General features: G+C 42.7%; 1 protein-coding gene across 1 annotated transcript in view; it reads right to left on the reverse strand.

The window, feature by feature from the left end:
- The window catches only part of LOC120860849 (thrombospondin type-1 domain-containing protein 4-like), a 227,672-nt gene that overhangs the window by 101,588 nt on the left and 109,124 nt on the right, over positions 1–16,960 (reverse strand). Inside the window, exon 2 of the mRNA XM_040236558.1 lies at positions 5,184–5,388. Coding sequence (XP_040092492.1) covers positions 5,184–5,388 — 205 coding nt within the window. The remainder of the gene's footprint in view (positions 1–5,183; positions 5,389–16,960) is intronic.

Raw genomic sequence — 16,960 nt, forward strand, 5'->3', positions numbered from 1 at the left:
AGTGGAGGTGATGGAATTCCAGCTGAGCTATTTCAGATCCTAAAAGATGGTGCTTTGAAAGTGCTGCACTCAATATGCCAGCAAATTTGGAAAACTCAGCAGTGGCCACAGGACTGGAAAATGTCAATTTCATTGCAATCCCAAAGAGAAGCAATGCCAAAGAATGTTCAAATGACTGCACAGTTGCACTCATTTCACAAGCTAGCAAGGTAATGTTCAAAATCCTTCAAGCTAGGCTTCAACAGTACATGAGCCAAGAAATTCCAGATGCACAAGTTGTATTTTTCTAAATACAGGAACCACAGATCAAAGTGCCAGCATCATTGGACCATAGAAAAAGCAAGGGAATTCCAGAAAAACATCTACTTCTGCTTCACTGACTACTAAAGCCTTTGACTGTGTGGATCAAACAAGCTGTGGAAAATTCTTAAAGAGATGGGAATACCAGATCACCTTACTTGCCTCCTGAGAAACCTGTATGCAGGTCAAGAAGCAACAGTTAGAACTGGACATGGAACAATGGACTGGTTCAAAAATTGGGAATGGAGTATGTCAAGGCTGTATATTGTCACCCTGCTTATTTAACTTATATGCACAGTACATCATGTGAAATGCCAAGCTGGATGAAGCTCAAACTGGAATCAAGACTGCCAGGAGAAATATCAATAAGCTCAGATATGAAGATGACACCACACTAATGGCAGAAAGTGAAGAGGAACTAAAGAGGCCATCTCTTGATGAAAGTGAAAGAGGAGAGTGAAAATGCTGGCTTAAAACTCGACATTTAAAAAACAAAGATCATGGGATCCAGTCCCATCACTTCATGGCAAATACATGGGGGAAAATATGGGAAAGAGTGACAGACTTTGTTTTCTTGGGCTCCAAAATCACTGCGGATGGTGACTGCAGCTGTGAAATTAAAAGATGCTTGTCCTTAGAAGAAAAGCTATGACAAACCTCGACAACGTATTAAAAAGCAGACATCACTTTGCCAACAAAGGTCTGTCTAGTCAAAGCTATGGTTTTTCCAGTAGTCATGTACAGACGTGAATTGGACCATAAAGAAGGCTGAGGACCGAAGAATCGATGCTTTCAAGTTGTGGTGGTGGAGAAGATGTTGAGAGTCACTTGGGCAGCAAGAAGATCAAATCAGCCAATCCTAAAGGCAACCAACCCTCAATAATCACTGGAAGGACTGATGCTGAAGCTGAAGCTCTAATTCTTTGGCCACCTGATGCGAAGAGCTGACTCACTGGAAAAGACTCTGATGCTGGGAAAAATTGAAGACAGGAAGAGAAGGGCACGACGAAGGATGAGATGGTTGGATGGCATCACCGATTCAATGGACATGAGTCTGAACAAACTCTAGGAGATACCGAAGGACAGGGAAGCCTGGCTTGCCGCAGTCCACAGGGTCACAAGGAGTCGGACACTACTTAGTGGCTGAACAACAACAAAGTCCATGACAAAGGAGACAAGAATATACAATGGTGGAAAAGACAGTCTCTTCAAAAAGACAATTATGTACAAGAATGAAACTAGAATATTTTCTCACACCATATGCAAAAGTAAACTCAAAATGGATTAAAGACCTTTAAGACAGGGAACCATAAAACTCCTAAAAGAAAACACAGGCAGAACACCCTGACACAAATGCTAGTAATATTAAACAAAAGCAATAATAAACAAATGGGATCTAATTAAACATAAAAGCTTTTGCACAGCAAAGAAAACCATCAAGGAAACAAAAAGACAACCGATTAAAAATATTTGCAAATGATATGATCAATAAGGGATTAATATCCAAAGTATATTACTAGCTCATACAACTCAATATAACCAAAAGACCTGATTGAAAAATAGGCAGAAGACTTGAATAGACATTTCTCCAAAGTTTTTGAGTTTTAAATTTCACCTTTCACATCGCAATTCAATAATAATTCAATAACTGTAACTTCATCTTTTGTGAAGCAAGCAAAGTAAAGAATGTCCAGTTTTAAAAGTCAGAAGACCATACATGGAAAAACACTTGATGACTAAAGTACTATACATATAGTACAATCACTACTATTAACTAAGCAAACAGCTTAGAATAAGTCATTTAAATATTGTGGGTTTTCAAAAACCCTTTAAAAACGAGGTGATTAAACCATCTTCTTCAGCACTAATAATGCAGGTCCTTCTGTTTTCATGGAAATCTAGTTTCTATCTCTATCAAGTTTGGAGAGTTAGTCATTTAAAAAATTCCAAGTATTTTACAAGGCATGTTTGATTTTTATTACAAATAACTACAGGCTATTCAGAAAAACAATAGGGCAACTAAAAAAAAGCTTGTTAAAGTTGTGCAATTTTTAAAAGCATCTGATCTATTCCTGTCCTCTAAGTTGCCTCCTCTGCAGAACAAACGTATGCAGACAGCCTACTCAATTTTGTACATCAAGTCAAATTTTTGTACAAAATACAGTTTACACAGGTAGAAGTCACAAAACAAAACAACAAAACAAAATAAAACATCATTACTCGGAATATTGTGGAGAACCTTACCATATAACTCTTTGAAAGATGTTTCAATGTTTGAAAATGTGAATTGTGAACTATAATCTTTGAAAAATTCAAAAATAGCTAGACAGACCTGTGCTCTAATAGCTTACACATAATCTCAAACAATTGGATGCAATTTAACTTTTAAAATATACAGACTTCACAGAACAAGAAATTTAGTAGAATAAGTGGAATAGATTAAGAGAACACCTGTGATCAGAAAAAGACCATCCCATCCATTGTGCACTTTAAAAGAATTTTACAGAAGGCAAATTAAATCTCAATAAAAAGGAAAGAAGAAAGCAAAAGAGCCTCTTGAGTGTTGCAGCTGTGTCCTAAGTGATGCTTAAGTGCCGTAAACACAAGCCCCTGTTCATCACCTCTGGAAACTTCTTTTACTCCCATCTGCTTTTCTCTCTCTGCTCTCCCACTCTGCCCATGTGGCGCCATGGGCTGGATTTCTCACACATCCCACTGGTCACTGGCTGTAGGAAGTTGTACTTGATTTTCTGAATCACCCTTCCACTGATTCTGGGTACTCACATCCTCCTCTGCCTCCTCTTCATCTTTTTTAGGGAATTACTGTGGCTCAGTTGGCAAAGAATCCGCCTGCAATGCAGGAGACCCGGGTTTGATTCCTGTGTCAGGAAGATCTCCTGGAGAAGGGATAGGCTACCCACTCCAGTATTGCTGGGCTTCTCTTGTGGCTCAGCTGGTGAAGAACCCACCTGCAATGTGGGAGACCTGGGTTCGATCCCTAGGTTGGGAAGATCCCCTAGAGAAGGGAAAGGCTACCCACTCCAGTATTCTGGCCTGGAGAATTCCATGGACTGTAAGGTCCATGGGGTGGCAGAGAGTTGGAGACGACTGAGCGACTTTCACTTTCACAGAATTTGTTTCCATGAAGCTTGGACATCCTGACAAGCTCTCTGAGACAAAAGAAATAGATTGAACATTTGTCAACTGCTAACAAGTCCCAGGGGCTCTGTGGGGTCCTGAATACTTGTTATCCTATGGCTTCTCATGAATACTTATAAGAGCAAGATTCTAGGTGAAAACACTGGGACTCTGAGAGCAGCTTCCATTCAGACAGCTGGTGGATATTCTCCCAGGTTATCTATTTTAACTTCAGAAGGCACAGCTTAAAAATCACTTACTGGCTAGAACTAATCTGATTCGGGGAAAGTACTAAAAACTACGCAAAGCTCACAAAAAGTGGCATTGTTTGTTGGTGCATTTGAACACAATCACACTTAAAATAATCCCCCTTGAAGAACGTTTTCCATTCTAGGAACAGAATATTTATGAGGATTTGTTCTTTTAATAGTATGAAAGAAAGGAGACAAAAAGACTATTTTTTTACAAAGAAAAATAATGCAACAAACCGCTCACGGGGAACCTAGGCTTATTGCTACTTTGGTGGCTTCTGGGTTTGCCAGAGCAAATGTAACAGTTTTTCCACTTTATTTGGATTTATTTCCGAGTCCCATTTGCCATCCCCACCAATAAAACCAAAGGAAGCTAATTTTAGATGCATTTGCGGCGGTGGAGAAGGACAAGATGCAGTATCTGGAGGTCTCAGGTTTGGAGTTATCTTCTGGGGTGATTGTGGTATTTGAAATTTGTAAAATTCATGCTCTCTCAGTTGTTGCAGCCATTGAGTACTGCCTGGTGAACCAAAACTGCTCATAGGTATTATTACTTGGTAGATGCTTGGAGACAGACTGCCTGGATTCGAATCCCAACTACACCTCTTCCTTGCTGTGACTATGTCAAATTACATAAATGTCCTGTGCCTGTCTTCTTGTGTATGAAATGGGGAGGGGAATAAATAGCTCCTATCCCCTGGGGCTTTGAGAGGGTTCAATGAATTAATACCTGTAAAGCACCAAGAATAAGATCTGGCACATAGTCTGTGCTATTTAAATTCCTGTCACATAACTAATTAAAGCATAAAAATGTATATTGCAAAATTGCTTTCCTTCTACTATTTTGTTAACTGATTAGTCCATGTTTACATGAATTAGAATTGCTAAAAATTAACTTGCAGGACCTGATTTGCTTAGCATAAAATCAGCCAGAAATCCAGAAGGAAGACTCAACAAATATCTCCATTTGTGGGAAGATGGGTTGAAAATGGTCTCCCAGTATTGATGATATTGCCCCAAATGATCGTTGAGAGGTTCTGCAGCTGTCGTGAAGATGCACACATACTGTTGCCCCAGGCTGATGAAGCAGAAAGAAGAGGAAAATGGCCTTTGCCTTAGATCCCTGCAGAGTGAGAGTCTGGACAGGATGATCGACTGCCCTGTCCCCCTGAAATTCCAACAGAAAAAGACTGGCGGATCTCTGGGCTTTCCAAAGATCTTCCCTCATTTCAGAGAAACAAAGTAGAGTGTTCTCAATTTCACAACATTATTTCTCTTGGAAGGAACAAAGGCTCGTTTAAACATTTCCTTCCAAGAAAGACCTTCTTACTTTCTCTGTCTCATTTCAAGGGGACACAAGGTGGCGCTTTGGCATTCTCCAGTGACACCTTCTAAGTGTCCACGGACCTCCGGACACTGCTGTGTCACCATCCTGGATGGAATGAAGCACCTGAGAACAACAGATGGTTTCCTCTGGAAAAAAGCCAAGCTTACCCAAATAGTTGTTGCTCTTGTACATCTCGGTGATGTTGATTTTTGTGGCTCCTTGGGGAATCTCCACAACTCGGTGGTAGCCCAGGCTGGTGAGCGCATGCTTAAACACACCCGACACAACCTGGCAGCCTGTGTTATCGCCTCCGCACACCCCGCATTTGTCCACAACTTTGTCCGAGCCTAGGTAGTCATCACAGCCAATGCTCTGCAAAGAGGTGGAAAACAAGAGACTCTTGTAGCATATGTCAGGAGAGTCCCAGGGACGAAGGGGACAGGGGACCACTGAGGATCTACTGTGGGTCTTGAACTGACTGTTCCAGCCCCCATCCAGCTCCTGTAGATGAGCAAGTTCCTCCTGCCTTTCACTCAACAGAATTTTACTGAGCACCTACTCTGGGCAAAGAACTTCTCTTCTAGGTATGTGTGAAATGTACGTTGTAGCGGCGAGGTGGGGGTCACAGATAGTAAAGTGAAAATGTTAGTCGCTCAGTCAGTCCAACTCTTTGCGACCCCATGGACTATATCCCACCAGGCTCCTCTGTCCATGGGACTCTCCAGGCAAGAATACTGGAGTGGGTTGCCATTTCCTTCTCCAGGGGAGCTTCCCAACTCAGGGATCAAACTCGGTCTCCTGCATTGCAGGCAAATTCTTTACCGTCTGAGCCACTGTCGTGAACAAGTAAGTAAAACAAGCACATTGGGTGGTAGTAAATGATCAAGAGAAAAGGAACGCAGGGAAAATGAATAAGGAGGATGTGGGGGTTGGACATTTATTTACACAGGTTAGACACTGAAGTTGTCCAGGAAACCCATCCCACATTGGAAGATTTTGGGACCACGATAAGCACTGCACCGAAAACTGGGGTCTGTCCCCACATCCTCGGTTCTAAATGACAGACAGTACAAACACTTAGCCAAGAACCCCCCAAAAGTGGTGTTCTCAGGCTCTGTTTCTTAGGAAATTAAATCAAATTGGTTAAGATCTGGATCCCCATTGGTCTCTATGCATCTAAATAACAGGATACTGTCTGTAGAGGTAGTCTCCCATCAGGGTTTAAAGGAAATCTGACCTTCTTGTATTTCCTCCCCTGAAGAGTCTTCCCATTATTCATCCCAAGATATTTTTGCTTTATCTTTCCCCTCCCTATTCATGTATCTCTTAGGGCAATTAAACCTTAGGACAGAATGGAATGATTTTCACAGAATCCTTTTCCACCGCTGATTCCAGAGGACTCACATTCATGTATCCTGAATTTAAAGTTAGGGTGTGTGGTCTGCACAGAGAAGTTTCTGTCACAGTTCTGCAGGCAGACAGAAGTGAGCTGATTGCAGTTTGGACAATGAAGTATCGGGATGACAGTATTTATTTCACTGGGTTAAGGGGATAGGAAATGATACTTGAAATTAGAATGGTACTCTACAACTTGAGAGACATTTGCTGAATCACAGGGTTGTGATGGTTCTGGAATTCTAAGAGCAGTCATCAAACCCCACCGCAGGGGCAAAGTGGTCAGCAAACCATTCAAAGTCCACCTTGGATTTTGTTAAACAATCCTGGGCCTGTTCATGTGGGTCCTACGGGTCCAATCTTATAGACAGAGTCAAATCAAAAGGTGTTCATTCTCCCCCAGCCCAACGCCTACTTCGTGTTTTGACTGACATCTCTCTGCAGGCACTGTACATCGGCATTATTACTTCCATATTCCTGCATGCACGTTAGTCCATCAATGATAACTGGTCTTTCTTCAGAAATAGCTTCTCTGTAAAACATTATTTCTGACAATAGCAGAACATCATCTCAGTATGTTCCTACACATCCCATTAACCTTTCAAAATGCCATGTTTCCTATGTATTTCTCCTCCCTCAAACAGTTCTTGCCCTCAGCCCATGCACACTGTAGCAGAAAAATAAGGAAAATGCTTTCCGTGCTTGGTTTCTACCCTGCACCCCTGCTCTGGGTTCTCCTTTGCTTTCAAATGAGCAAACAAACAAACAAAAACCCACCATCAGGAAAACTTCGGGAAAGTAGATCCCACTTTGCTAAAGAAAGATGCTAAATGAATTAAAGAGATGCCTCTGATGGTCACTGATGGGGAGATGAAAGAGAAGCTGGCAGCACTCACTCCCTGCCCTAGCAATATCTAACTTTCCTCCCTTCCCCCAACCATGATCCATTCTTGCTGCCCCTGGACTCAACTTCTCCCAGATGGAGCTCATCCTCTTGGGGTACTCCAGGTAAATTAAAGAATGGGTACCGAGACACAGAAGTAGGAAAAAACAGAGGAATCAGGAAACATGCTCATAGACACACATGGTGGAAGTGTAGGTTTGCTAGGAGGGATCAAAGGACACTGGAGAATTCAGCTGAGTTTCTTAAGGATCTTGTTTGCCAGGGTGAAGAATTGGAATTTTATTCTATTGTATCAACAATCACTGGGTGTCTGAAGGTGAGGGCCACCCTCAGATTTTGTTCAGACGATAACCTTGGCTGTAGCTAGGAGTGGGTCTTAGAGTGGGGAGAAGAGGCAGTCTAGTGAGTTCTCTTGTCAATGGGGTGTATGGGCTATTTCAGGAAAGAACGAGAGCTTTCGAAGATGGGGGCTGACATTGCATGAATCCTCAACTCCCAGCCCAGTTAGAGTGGGACAATCACAAAGAAATTATACAGCCATAAATTGCTTCAGACAACCCAGACACAGACAAAAAAGCATTCTATCTTATAAATCAGACACTATATTAAAATGTTCTGCACAGTGCAATGGATCCTCCACCGGATTTCCTATATAGCACAGACACTCCTGATAAATCTAGATGTGGAGAGGGAGGGCTACAGCAGTTTTTCCTGGTCTGGGGGTTGCCTTCAGAGAAGCAAGTGATGGCAAAACTGCAGATAACATCTTGCCTTCCCGGAATCCATCTCTGGACTCTGAGCCCCCAGGGTTCACTCCTTAAAAAAGAAGTCAGAAGAAGGGGTGTGTGTCTGTGCATGTGTGTGTGAACCTTCTTTGAGGAGTGTCAAGGGGCTAACAGAGCACACTTCTAGGGTTCTAGAGGCCACCCAGGACCTCTGAAAGACTGGATTGCCATGGAGGTGTTAAATGTCTTACATGCAGGTCACAAAGCAGGAAGGACAATCCCATAACATGAACTGGGTGGAGGACATGCTTTTAAGATTTTTATTTTTAACACTGTGACCACCAGCAAATTACCTATCTGATAACTGTCCCTTCTCCTGCATAGGGCTATGATGACTATCTGATGATATAAAGAGAGAAGATTTTAACTTGGAGTCCAGGCAGGGCATGGCTAAGGAAGTGACTTTGGGCTGGAATCTGAAAAGCAAGAAGGATCATTTATGGCAAGATCGAAAGATGTAAACACACATTTTATCACTGATGTTGTTGAGTGACTGCACCAGGCGGGCCATCTGGGAAATGCCAGGCTGAATCTGACACAGGTCCTGCCTATGGGAATTTGATTCTAACCAGAGGGATAAGACATACATGCAGAAAATGACATGCTAATAGGCCATGAGGAGTCCCTGCATCCTCTGTGTCATGCTGAGTCAGATCAACTCTCTTTTAGAAAGCTGATAATTACCAATGGGGCAGATAAGTCTGGAGAATGTGGCAATATCCCAGTCTGAACTAGGGGAATAGTGATGGCAGGAAGAGGATTTCAGAGATGCTTAGGAAGCAAAATGGACAGGTCTTTGTGAGGAGGAAGGGAGCTCCATTTGTCTTCCTCCTCTTCTTCCCCCTCCTCAATCTGTCATACCTAACATTTACAGTCTTTGTCATATTCCAGGTCCTCTGAATATACAGTTTTCTCATTACTCTTAAAAGCAATCGATACGATTGCTGAAAAACTAGGAAACTAGGACTTAAGGGACAGATTAGGTAACCGGCCCAAAGCCATTCTGTTAATAAGTGGTGGGGCTGGATCTGAAGCCAGAGCCCATGCTTATAACTATTATGCAAAAACTGTCCCCCTCCAAAGGATCAGAGGTCACACTGAGGGTTCGAGCATTACTGAAGGAGTGGATGGTGGCAGTGACCTAGGTGTAGAGGAGGACGTTCAAGGCACTGTTACCACAGCAACAGTGAGAGCTTGGTCCAAGAGTGACTCTGGCATTCTCCTCTTTTAACATTATGGAGTATCAAACACGTCATGTATCTCTCATACACAGACTATTTTAACACTATACACACAGTAAGTGAATAAATATCTTGGCTCATCTTCCTATCACATTACCTTCTTATTGTTATAACTTTTCATTTTGAAATAGTTCTTAAGACTCAGAAAAAGCTATAGAAATAGTACAGAGCATTTCAGTGACCCCATCACCCAGCCTCCCTTGAGAACAATATCTCACATTGTCAAAACCATGTATATCATGCGTATCAGTATATTAACTCAAGAATAAACTTCATTTGGATTTTGGCATTTTTTAACCTGCACTTTTTTTTTTTGGTGTATATGTCTACAAAATTTTATCACACGTCTGGACTTGTGTGCTGTGTTCCTTTCTTTAAAGCAGCTAGTATTCTCCTCCAAAACATGGCCGGGTAAATTGATAAGGGGAGCTGACGTCATTTACCAGGCACTTCGGTGTGATGGAAAGAAGGTTGTACTGGGAATCAGGCAACCTGAAGCACAGTCCTGGCTCAGTCCCTGACTTACATGTGATGCTAGATGGGTTGCTTCTCTCTGGGTGTGGCGCTGAAAACATTTCTACCATCATCCAGACCTACACGGGACAGTGCTCAAAAATGAATCTAAAGTGAATTCTGGTTTTGCATATCAGAAGTCTGGTCAACTGGCCTCTGATAGGCATGACTTAATAGCGCTGGTCTATGCCTCTAATGGGCTTTCCTAGTGTCTCAGAGATAATCTGCCTGCCAATGCAGGAGATGAGGGTTTGATCCCTGGGTTGGGAAGATCCCCTGGGGAAGGAAATGGCAACCCACTCTAGTATTCATGCCTGGGAAATCCCATAGACAGAGAAGCCTGGCAGCTATAGTGCATGGGGATCACAAAAGAGCAGCTGAGCGGCCAAACACAACAACAACATGTCTCTAAACTCTTCAGAGGCACCACCCACGTGCTAGCAGTGGGCTCAGAAGGTGACCCTGGAGTCTGCCTGAGCTAGGCCTTGAGACGCGTCTCCACTTAGGAGTGCTGCATCAATTGACGCGTCAATTAGCCATTCTGAGCCTCAGTTTATCTACGACTGGGGTGGTACCTCCTAGCACAGTTGTGAAGATTGAATGAAGTGAACACAGAAGGCATTTAGCAGCATGCTCTATCAGAGTGGCTTCTCAGAAAACACTGGGTTTATCGTTGTCTCTACAGACTTGGTTTTATCTGGAATCCATCCATTTTAAAGTAAATCCCATCACATGTAAGTGCTCAGACTCACTCCTATTTCTATAGCACTTTCTATTACTTCTCAGTTGTAGATATTCTCTTCTTCATTTGGAGAAATTCAGAGAGCTAAGAAAAGGCCAAGTTCACCAAAAATGTAAGGCACTTTATGTGGTTCCTTTGCACCCTTACTGCTCCAATAGTACCAAGTGAAAATGGACAGAACAAGCATCTGGTCCTTGGTCTATATTTCATCTCTTTTTTTCTGCTCATCATGTACTGTCATTCAAAAGAGATAGTTTTTGTTGTTACAAAGGAGATTGGACAACCATCAGATATCCTTTTACTCTTCCAGTGATTTTTGCAACATGTTGTAGGAAAATTTTACATGTTGCAAGCCATCACAGGAGAAATTGCTCAAGAATTGCCCCCAATTGTGTGCCAAAATTAACCTAAATGAAATTTCCTGTGGGAAATGAGCAATCTGGATGACATATTTGGTGGTGAATTTCACAGGGAGGAGGCCTCTGTACATCATGGCAGGGTAGGCTGGTGCCAGGCCTGCAGATACTGGAGCTTCGGACTCCCTAATGGGAAGCAGATGTTTCTATGTATGCTCAGTAAACACACCAGATAAGGTAACCTCCACCAGTTGGCCAGATGACACCAACCGGTAAAACAAAGTGCCTTAATAACCATGCTGTCACAACAGTGTGGGAGAACAGTATTATTAAAATGATTAGTCGTTAACACCAATGTACTTATATTTATGCTGAACTAATTCGTGGGAATATATATGGATTCCAAAACTTCTATTCACAACATCCTGTTGAAAGACATTTTGGGGCTTATGATAAATATCTCCTTCTTTTTACAGTCAGGAATGTAGATCAATACCACCTTCCTGGAAAGCTATTTAGCAAAAAAGACTGTTTGACCCAGGAATTCTTCTTCTTTTGTTTTGCTTTAAAATTTTATTTATTTATTTTTTGGCTGTGCTGGTTCTTTGTTGCTGAGCAGGCCTTTTCTAGCTGGGGTGTGTGGGCTTCTCATTGCAGGGGCTTTTCTTTTTGTGGAGCACGAGCTCTGGGGTGCTGCAGGCTCTAGTAGTCGCGACTCCTGGGCTCCAGAGCACAGGCTCCATAGTTGTGGTGCACAGGCTTAGTTGCTCCTCGGCCTGTGGGATCTTCCTGGATTAGGGATCGAACTCATGTCTCCTGCATTGGCAGGTGGATTCTTTACCACTGAGCCATCGTGGAAGCCTCCAGGAATTCTTCTTCTGGGAATTTACACTAAGGAAATTATAAGAGGCCAACAATTTCTGTGTGAAGGATCTCATTACCATATTATTATTAAAAAAAAATGGAAACATCTTAAATGTCCAACATAGGGAAATAGCTACACAATAGACAAAAATCCTCTGAGAAATACTGGATGGATCTTTTCCCAGTTGTTTTCTCATTAAAATCTTCCAGTGCTTGTGCCTACATGATGGACTCTCAATACAGTTCAGTAAATGTTTCCTGGGAACCCATACTATGTGCCAGTACAGGGCTAGGCAGGAGAGACAGGAAGATAAAACCAACCTGGTTCCTACTGAAAACTTATAGTCCAAATCAGGGGTCTGCAAACTATCACCCACTGGCCAAATCTGGCCACCACCTGTTTTTACAAATAAAGATTTATTGGAACACAAACATGCCCATTAGTTATTGTGGGGACTGCTTTTGTGTTAGAACAGCAGGGTTGAGTTGTTGAGACAGAGATAGTGAAGTGGAGCAAGATCCTATGGTCCTTGTCCTCATGTCCTCAGCTTAACTTTTGTCTGTGGAAAACTTAAGCCAAAGGCTAAGTTTAATCAGAGAAGCGAGAAAATGTGGAAACAAAGGGAAACAGTCAATGGGAAATAATAACTTCCTAGTCATTTAGCATAGTCAAGGACTTCCAGTTCCTTCTCAAGGGTGATAGGTGATATTCTGAGCCATATCCTGTGAGCTATCTTATAGATACTAAAGCCCTCCCCAGGTGAAAGAAGGTAAATACATGATGAGCAGACTGTAGCTGTGAAATAAGCTGCCACAGTTCCAAGAGCTAGCCTCAAGAAATGGAAATAAACTGACCCTGGAACTGAAGATTAGCTATGATTAATCTAGATGATCCTGGTCAGATCACAGATGACTAGTTTCAAGATGACTGTCAGAACTCATTGTGCTATTTCAGCATGTAGCCCCCTCCCTCAACCTATAAAAGCTCTTGCCCACTGATTGTCAGTGTAGGGCAAACAACCTCTGGACAGCCATCTGCCCTCCCACCCCTGGCTGCTGGCATCCAAAACAAAGCAAACTTTCCTTTCCATCAACCTGGCCTCTTTAATAGCTTTTGAGCAGCGAGCACCCGGACCCTACTTTTAGATACAATAGTGTGGCCCACAAAGCCTAAAATATTTGTTTTAGTGATTTATATATATATAAAAAAGCCAACCCCTGGTCTAAATCAAAAGGCAGACACGATGCCATCTTTCAGTATGGTGTGTAAATGTTCAGAGGGAAGGATGCAGAGCCCTGCACAGACAAGACAGAAGCTGAACTTGATGGCCCCAGTCTGCCCCTGACGGCCCTCATCCTGTATCACACGCTGCTCACTTGATTTGTCTCAATGTGTCTCAACTGTAAGATGCAAGGTCAAGAGTTACCTTCCACCTCAGTCATTTTCTTTTTCCCCCTTAAGCAGAAAACGCATACTTTTCAAACAAAATCCCATGCAGAAATAGACTTCCAATACGTAAACTGAGAAAAGCAGAACTGTTCTGTTGAAGAGGGGCTGGAAGGGTTTGGAAGCCCCATAGACGTCTTGTCATCCTGTCGGCCCTTCTTCCCCATGGCCAGGGTTTCTCAACTACAGCTCTAGTGCCATTTTGGCCCAAATAGTTCTTGGTTGTGGGAACTGTCTTCTGTGCTGTGGGATGGTTAGCAGCAGCCCTGGTTTCTATCTACTGGATGCCAGTAGCCACCCCCTGCCTCAGTATGACAAACAAAAATATCTGTATATGCTTGCGAACATGGGCGCTCAGCTGTGTCCAACTCTTTACAGCCCCATAGACAGTAGCCTGCCACGCTCCTAAGTCCATGGAATTTTCCAAGCAAGAATACTCCTTGTCCGGGGGATCTTTCCAACCCAGGGATTGAACCTGTGTCTCTTGCATTGGCAGGTGGGTGCTTTACCACCTGAGCTACTGGAGTAGGCATTGCCAAATGTCTGCTTGGGAACAAAACCACTCCCGGTTGAGAAGCACTGCTCTAGTTTATTCCACAGTTCATGGGAGACCTAAAAGCACAGATACCCCAGAAAAAAGCTTTAAAACAGCAGCAATTTCATAGAAGTGCAAAACAGGTATCTGTAAATGTCAGAAGCTAATGAGCAAAGAATACATAATTATCCAGTCTTAAAAAACACTTCCCATTGCCATCAAGCTGCCTTCTAGAGCCGTTGAAGCTTGCCTTTTGGCATAACTTCAATATGAGCACACAGGTACTGGAAAGAGCACAGTGCCTGGTATACAGGAGGTGCATAGTAAGTGTCTGTTGAATGAAGGAGCAGTTTGGTTGAGGAACCAAGAGAATAAAGTTATAGGAACCAATTTGCTTCTTCAACTGAATCATCTTGAAGTCTCTTCTGGTGCAAAACTGTTTCTGGGGAAGAATGGGGTACAGTCCTGATGTGAAAAAATCCTACCATGTCTAAAGGAGAAATTTGCTTCATGTAGACAAAATTAAATTGGAAACAAGAATCAATGGGAACTAAACTAATAATGTCATTCATTGGAAGGGAAGGAACGGTGCACGGGATAAAAGGTATTCTGGCTTCCTTAATGAAGGCAATTGTGAAACTGGCAATCTGGCTTTAATCAAGTCTTTGGCTGTCCCTTTTCAGTACTTCATCTCATTTCATTAGAGAATAGCACCTTACCGAGTGACTCAACTGGAAGAAAATGTTGGCACCCTCCTAGGATAAAATTGGGTGAGAATCAACTACACCGATGTTTATAAATCTGAGGGATGGGATCCTGAGAGGGAACATTTGATATGCAGTGAGAAAATCAACCCTTCTCCTCCTAGGGTCATCTTTCCCTGGAGCCTGGGGGTATTTCAAACTCTAAAATTTCAACGCTTCACTTTCACGATCTTCCTTCCTAGTGGACTGAAATGAGGGGGCATGAATGCATTATGACAATCACAACTTCTCTATTATATTAACAAAAGTAAGGTGCCCATATTTTTTTAACAGAATAGGAGAAACCTCCGCACTTTACTTTTAAAAATGTTAAGACTGACTGGTAACTTCTCTGTTTAAAGAGAGTTCTGTTTAATAGGGAACTCTGCTCAATGTTATGTGGCAGCCTGGATAGGAGGGGAGTCACTCCACCGTGCACTTGAAACTATCACAACATTGTTAATTGGCTATACTCCATTATAAAACAAAAAGTTAAAAAAAGAATTCTGTTTAAAATATCTGGTCAGATTGTATCTTAACTCTATAGGGCTGCCAAGGGGTCAGGACCAGGAAGTTTCTTGCAGAAGGGAGCAGAGAGACCCTGTCTACACTTTAAAGGGTGATGTTCTGGAGGCCAGATCACCAGCAAAGTCAATAGTGAGCTGGGCAGATGAACTGTGCTCCAGGATAGAGGCTGCTTGCACACTGGCCCAGTTTACATGGCCTCTTGGGTGCAGACAGCCCACATCCACAGGTGCAGGTCCAACCAGAAGGACCTGGGAGGACCGTAGTCCCTTCCAGGGACCAGAAGGCAATGAGGGGGGCTCACGCTTGTCCTTGTCATTTCCCATAATTCACAGTCTATCTCTAGACCTGCCTGTTTGCATTTTTCTCCACAAGATGGCACCTATAAGCCTTGGTAAAAGGGTACTCACGTAAGCAATAGTTTACGGACAAGAAACAATAGTTAAACATTAAAAGGAGTGGTAGTCTAGATTCAGAAATTCAGGGTGACTGCATATTTATTGTGCCCTTATGTGCAAGTTTCTGCCATGTTGTTAAGATGTGATGTTCACTTCTCAAAATGTTTTTGTGGAGCATTTAAAAATGTGGGTGGAATATTCAGGCCTTCTATTTCCAGAATGTTCGAGAAAATGCTTAAAAATCTATGTGAGTTAGCCTTTGGGGGTTAATGGGCTTTTTTGCTGTCGCTGGGGGATCTCTTCAGGGATGGCTGAGAGGACTGGTGGGGTGGGAGGAGATGAGAAGGAAAGACTGGCTACCAAAGCACGAGGGCTCAATCCTAAGGCTCTAGACTGGGAGCCGGGCACACTAATGCTGTTTTCAGAAGATGCTTGGCACACACAGACAACGGATTACAGATGGAAGAGACTAGAGCTTGAGAAGCACAAAGACAACACATTAGGATGGATGCAGAGGGAAGGAGGCCCGGACCAGCGAGATGGAATTAGAATGGAGGGCAAGGGCACAATGATGTAAGGCTGAAGGAGCAACTAATGGGTTGAAGAAGGATGGTCTATGGAAGGTAAAGTAAGGAAGACTGGGCAGCCCGTGGCTTTGGAACCTGGAAGAATACTACAGAAGTTTTCCTAGAAAATCAGGTCTTTGATGGAGTCATCTTAGAGTGAGGGTCTGAGGGTACATCTTGATCATCATTAATTCATTCATTAAGTTGAGCCATACAAATTCTCTTTCTCTCTTTCACTGGAACTTTCCTCTAGGACACTAAACATTCTTATTTCAGCTTTTTGGATGGAAATCCGTTCAAATCTTACTTATCACCCCTCTGTTTTGATTTTCTTTTTAAAAATAAAGAATAATAAGCACTACTGGATCTTCGCTACCCTACTGCTTCAGAAAGTGTGGTCCATGAACTAGCAGCATAGGCATCATCTGAGAGCTCTTTAGAAACCCCGGGCCCCATCATGGGCTTAATGAATTAGGGTCTAGATTTGAGTAGCATCCTTGGGTGAGTTCTGTGCCATTTGAGATCATTTCCAGGTCACTTTTTGTTTACTCCAAGTCCTTTATACTTTTCTTAAGTTGCACAACAAACTCTCCCATCCAGTCAAAATAATGACAACACAACCTTATCACCTTCTTGGTTAAAAATTTTAAAAAAGAAATAATGCCTTTGGAAAGTTTTTTCTCTGTGATATTTTCAACAGGGACAGGGACAGAGGAGAGACATCACATCCATAAACACAGTATCTTGAGAATCCCAGTGCTGGACAGTAGGGACGTCTCTGGGAGCCCCAGTCCCTTGCTTCATGGATGAAGAACCAAGTTTGGGGAGGGACGTGATTTCTCCAGGGTGGCACAGAGAGGACCTCCTTGCCAGAGTCTCCTTTTTATACTCTGATGTCCCCCTCCTCTTTCCAAGGCTGGGGTTTACTGT

Source organism: Oryx dammah, unplaced genomic scaffold, assembly GCF_014754425.2.
Source record: "Oryx dammah isolate SB20612 unplaced genomic scaffold, SCBI_Odam_1.1 HiC_scaffold_11208, whole genome shotgun sequence".
NCBI lineage: Eukaryota > Metazoa > Chordata > Mammalia > Artiodactyla > Bovidae > Oryx > Oryx dammah.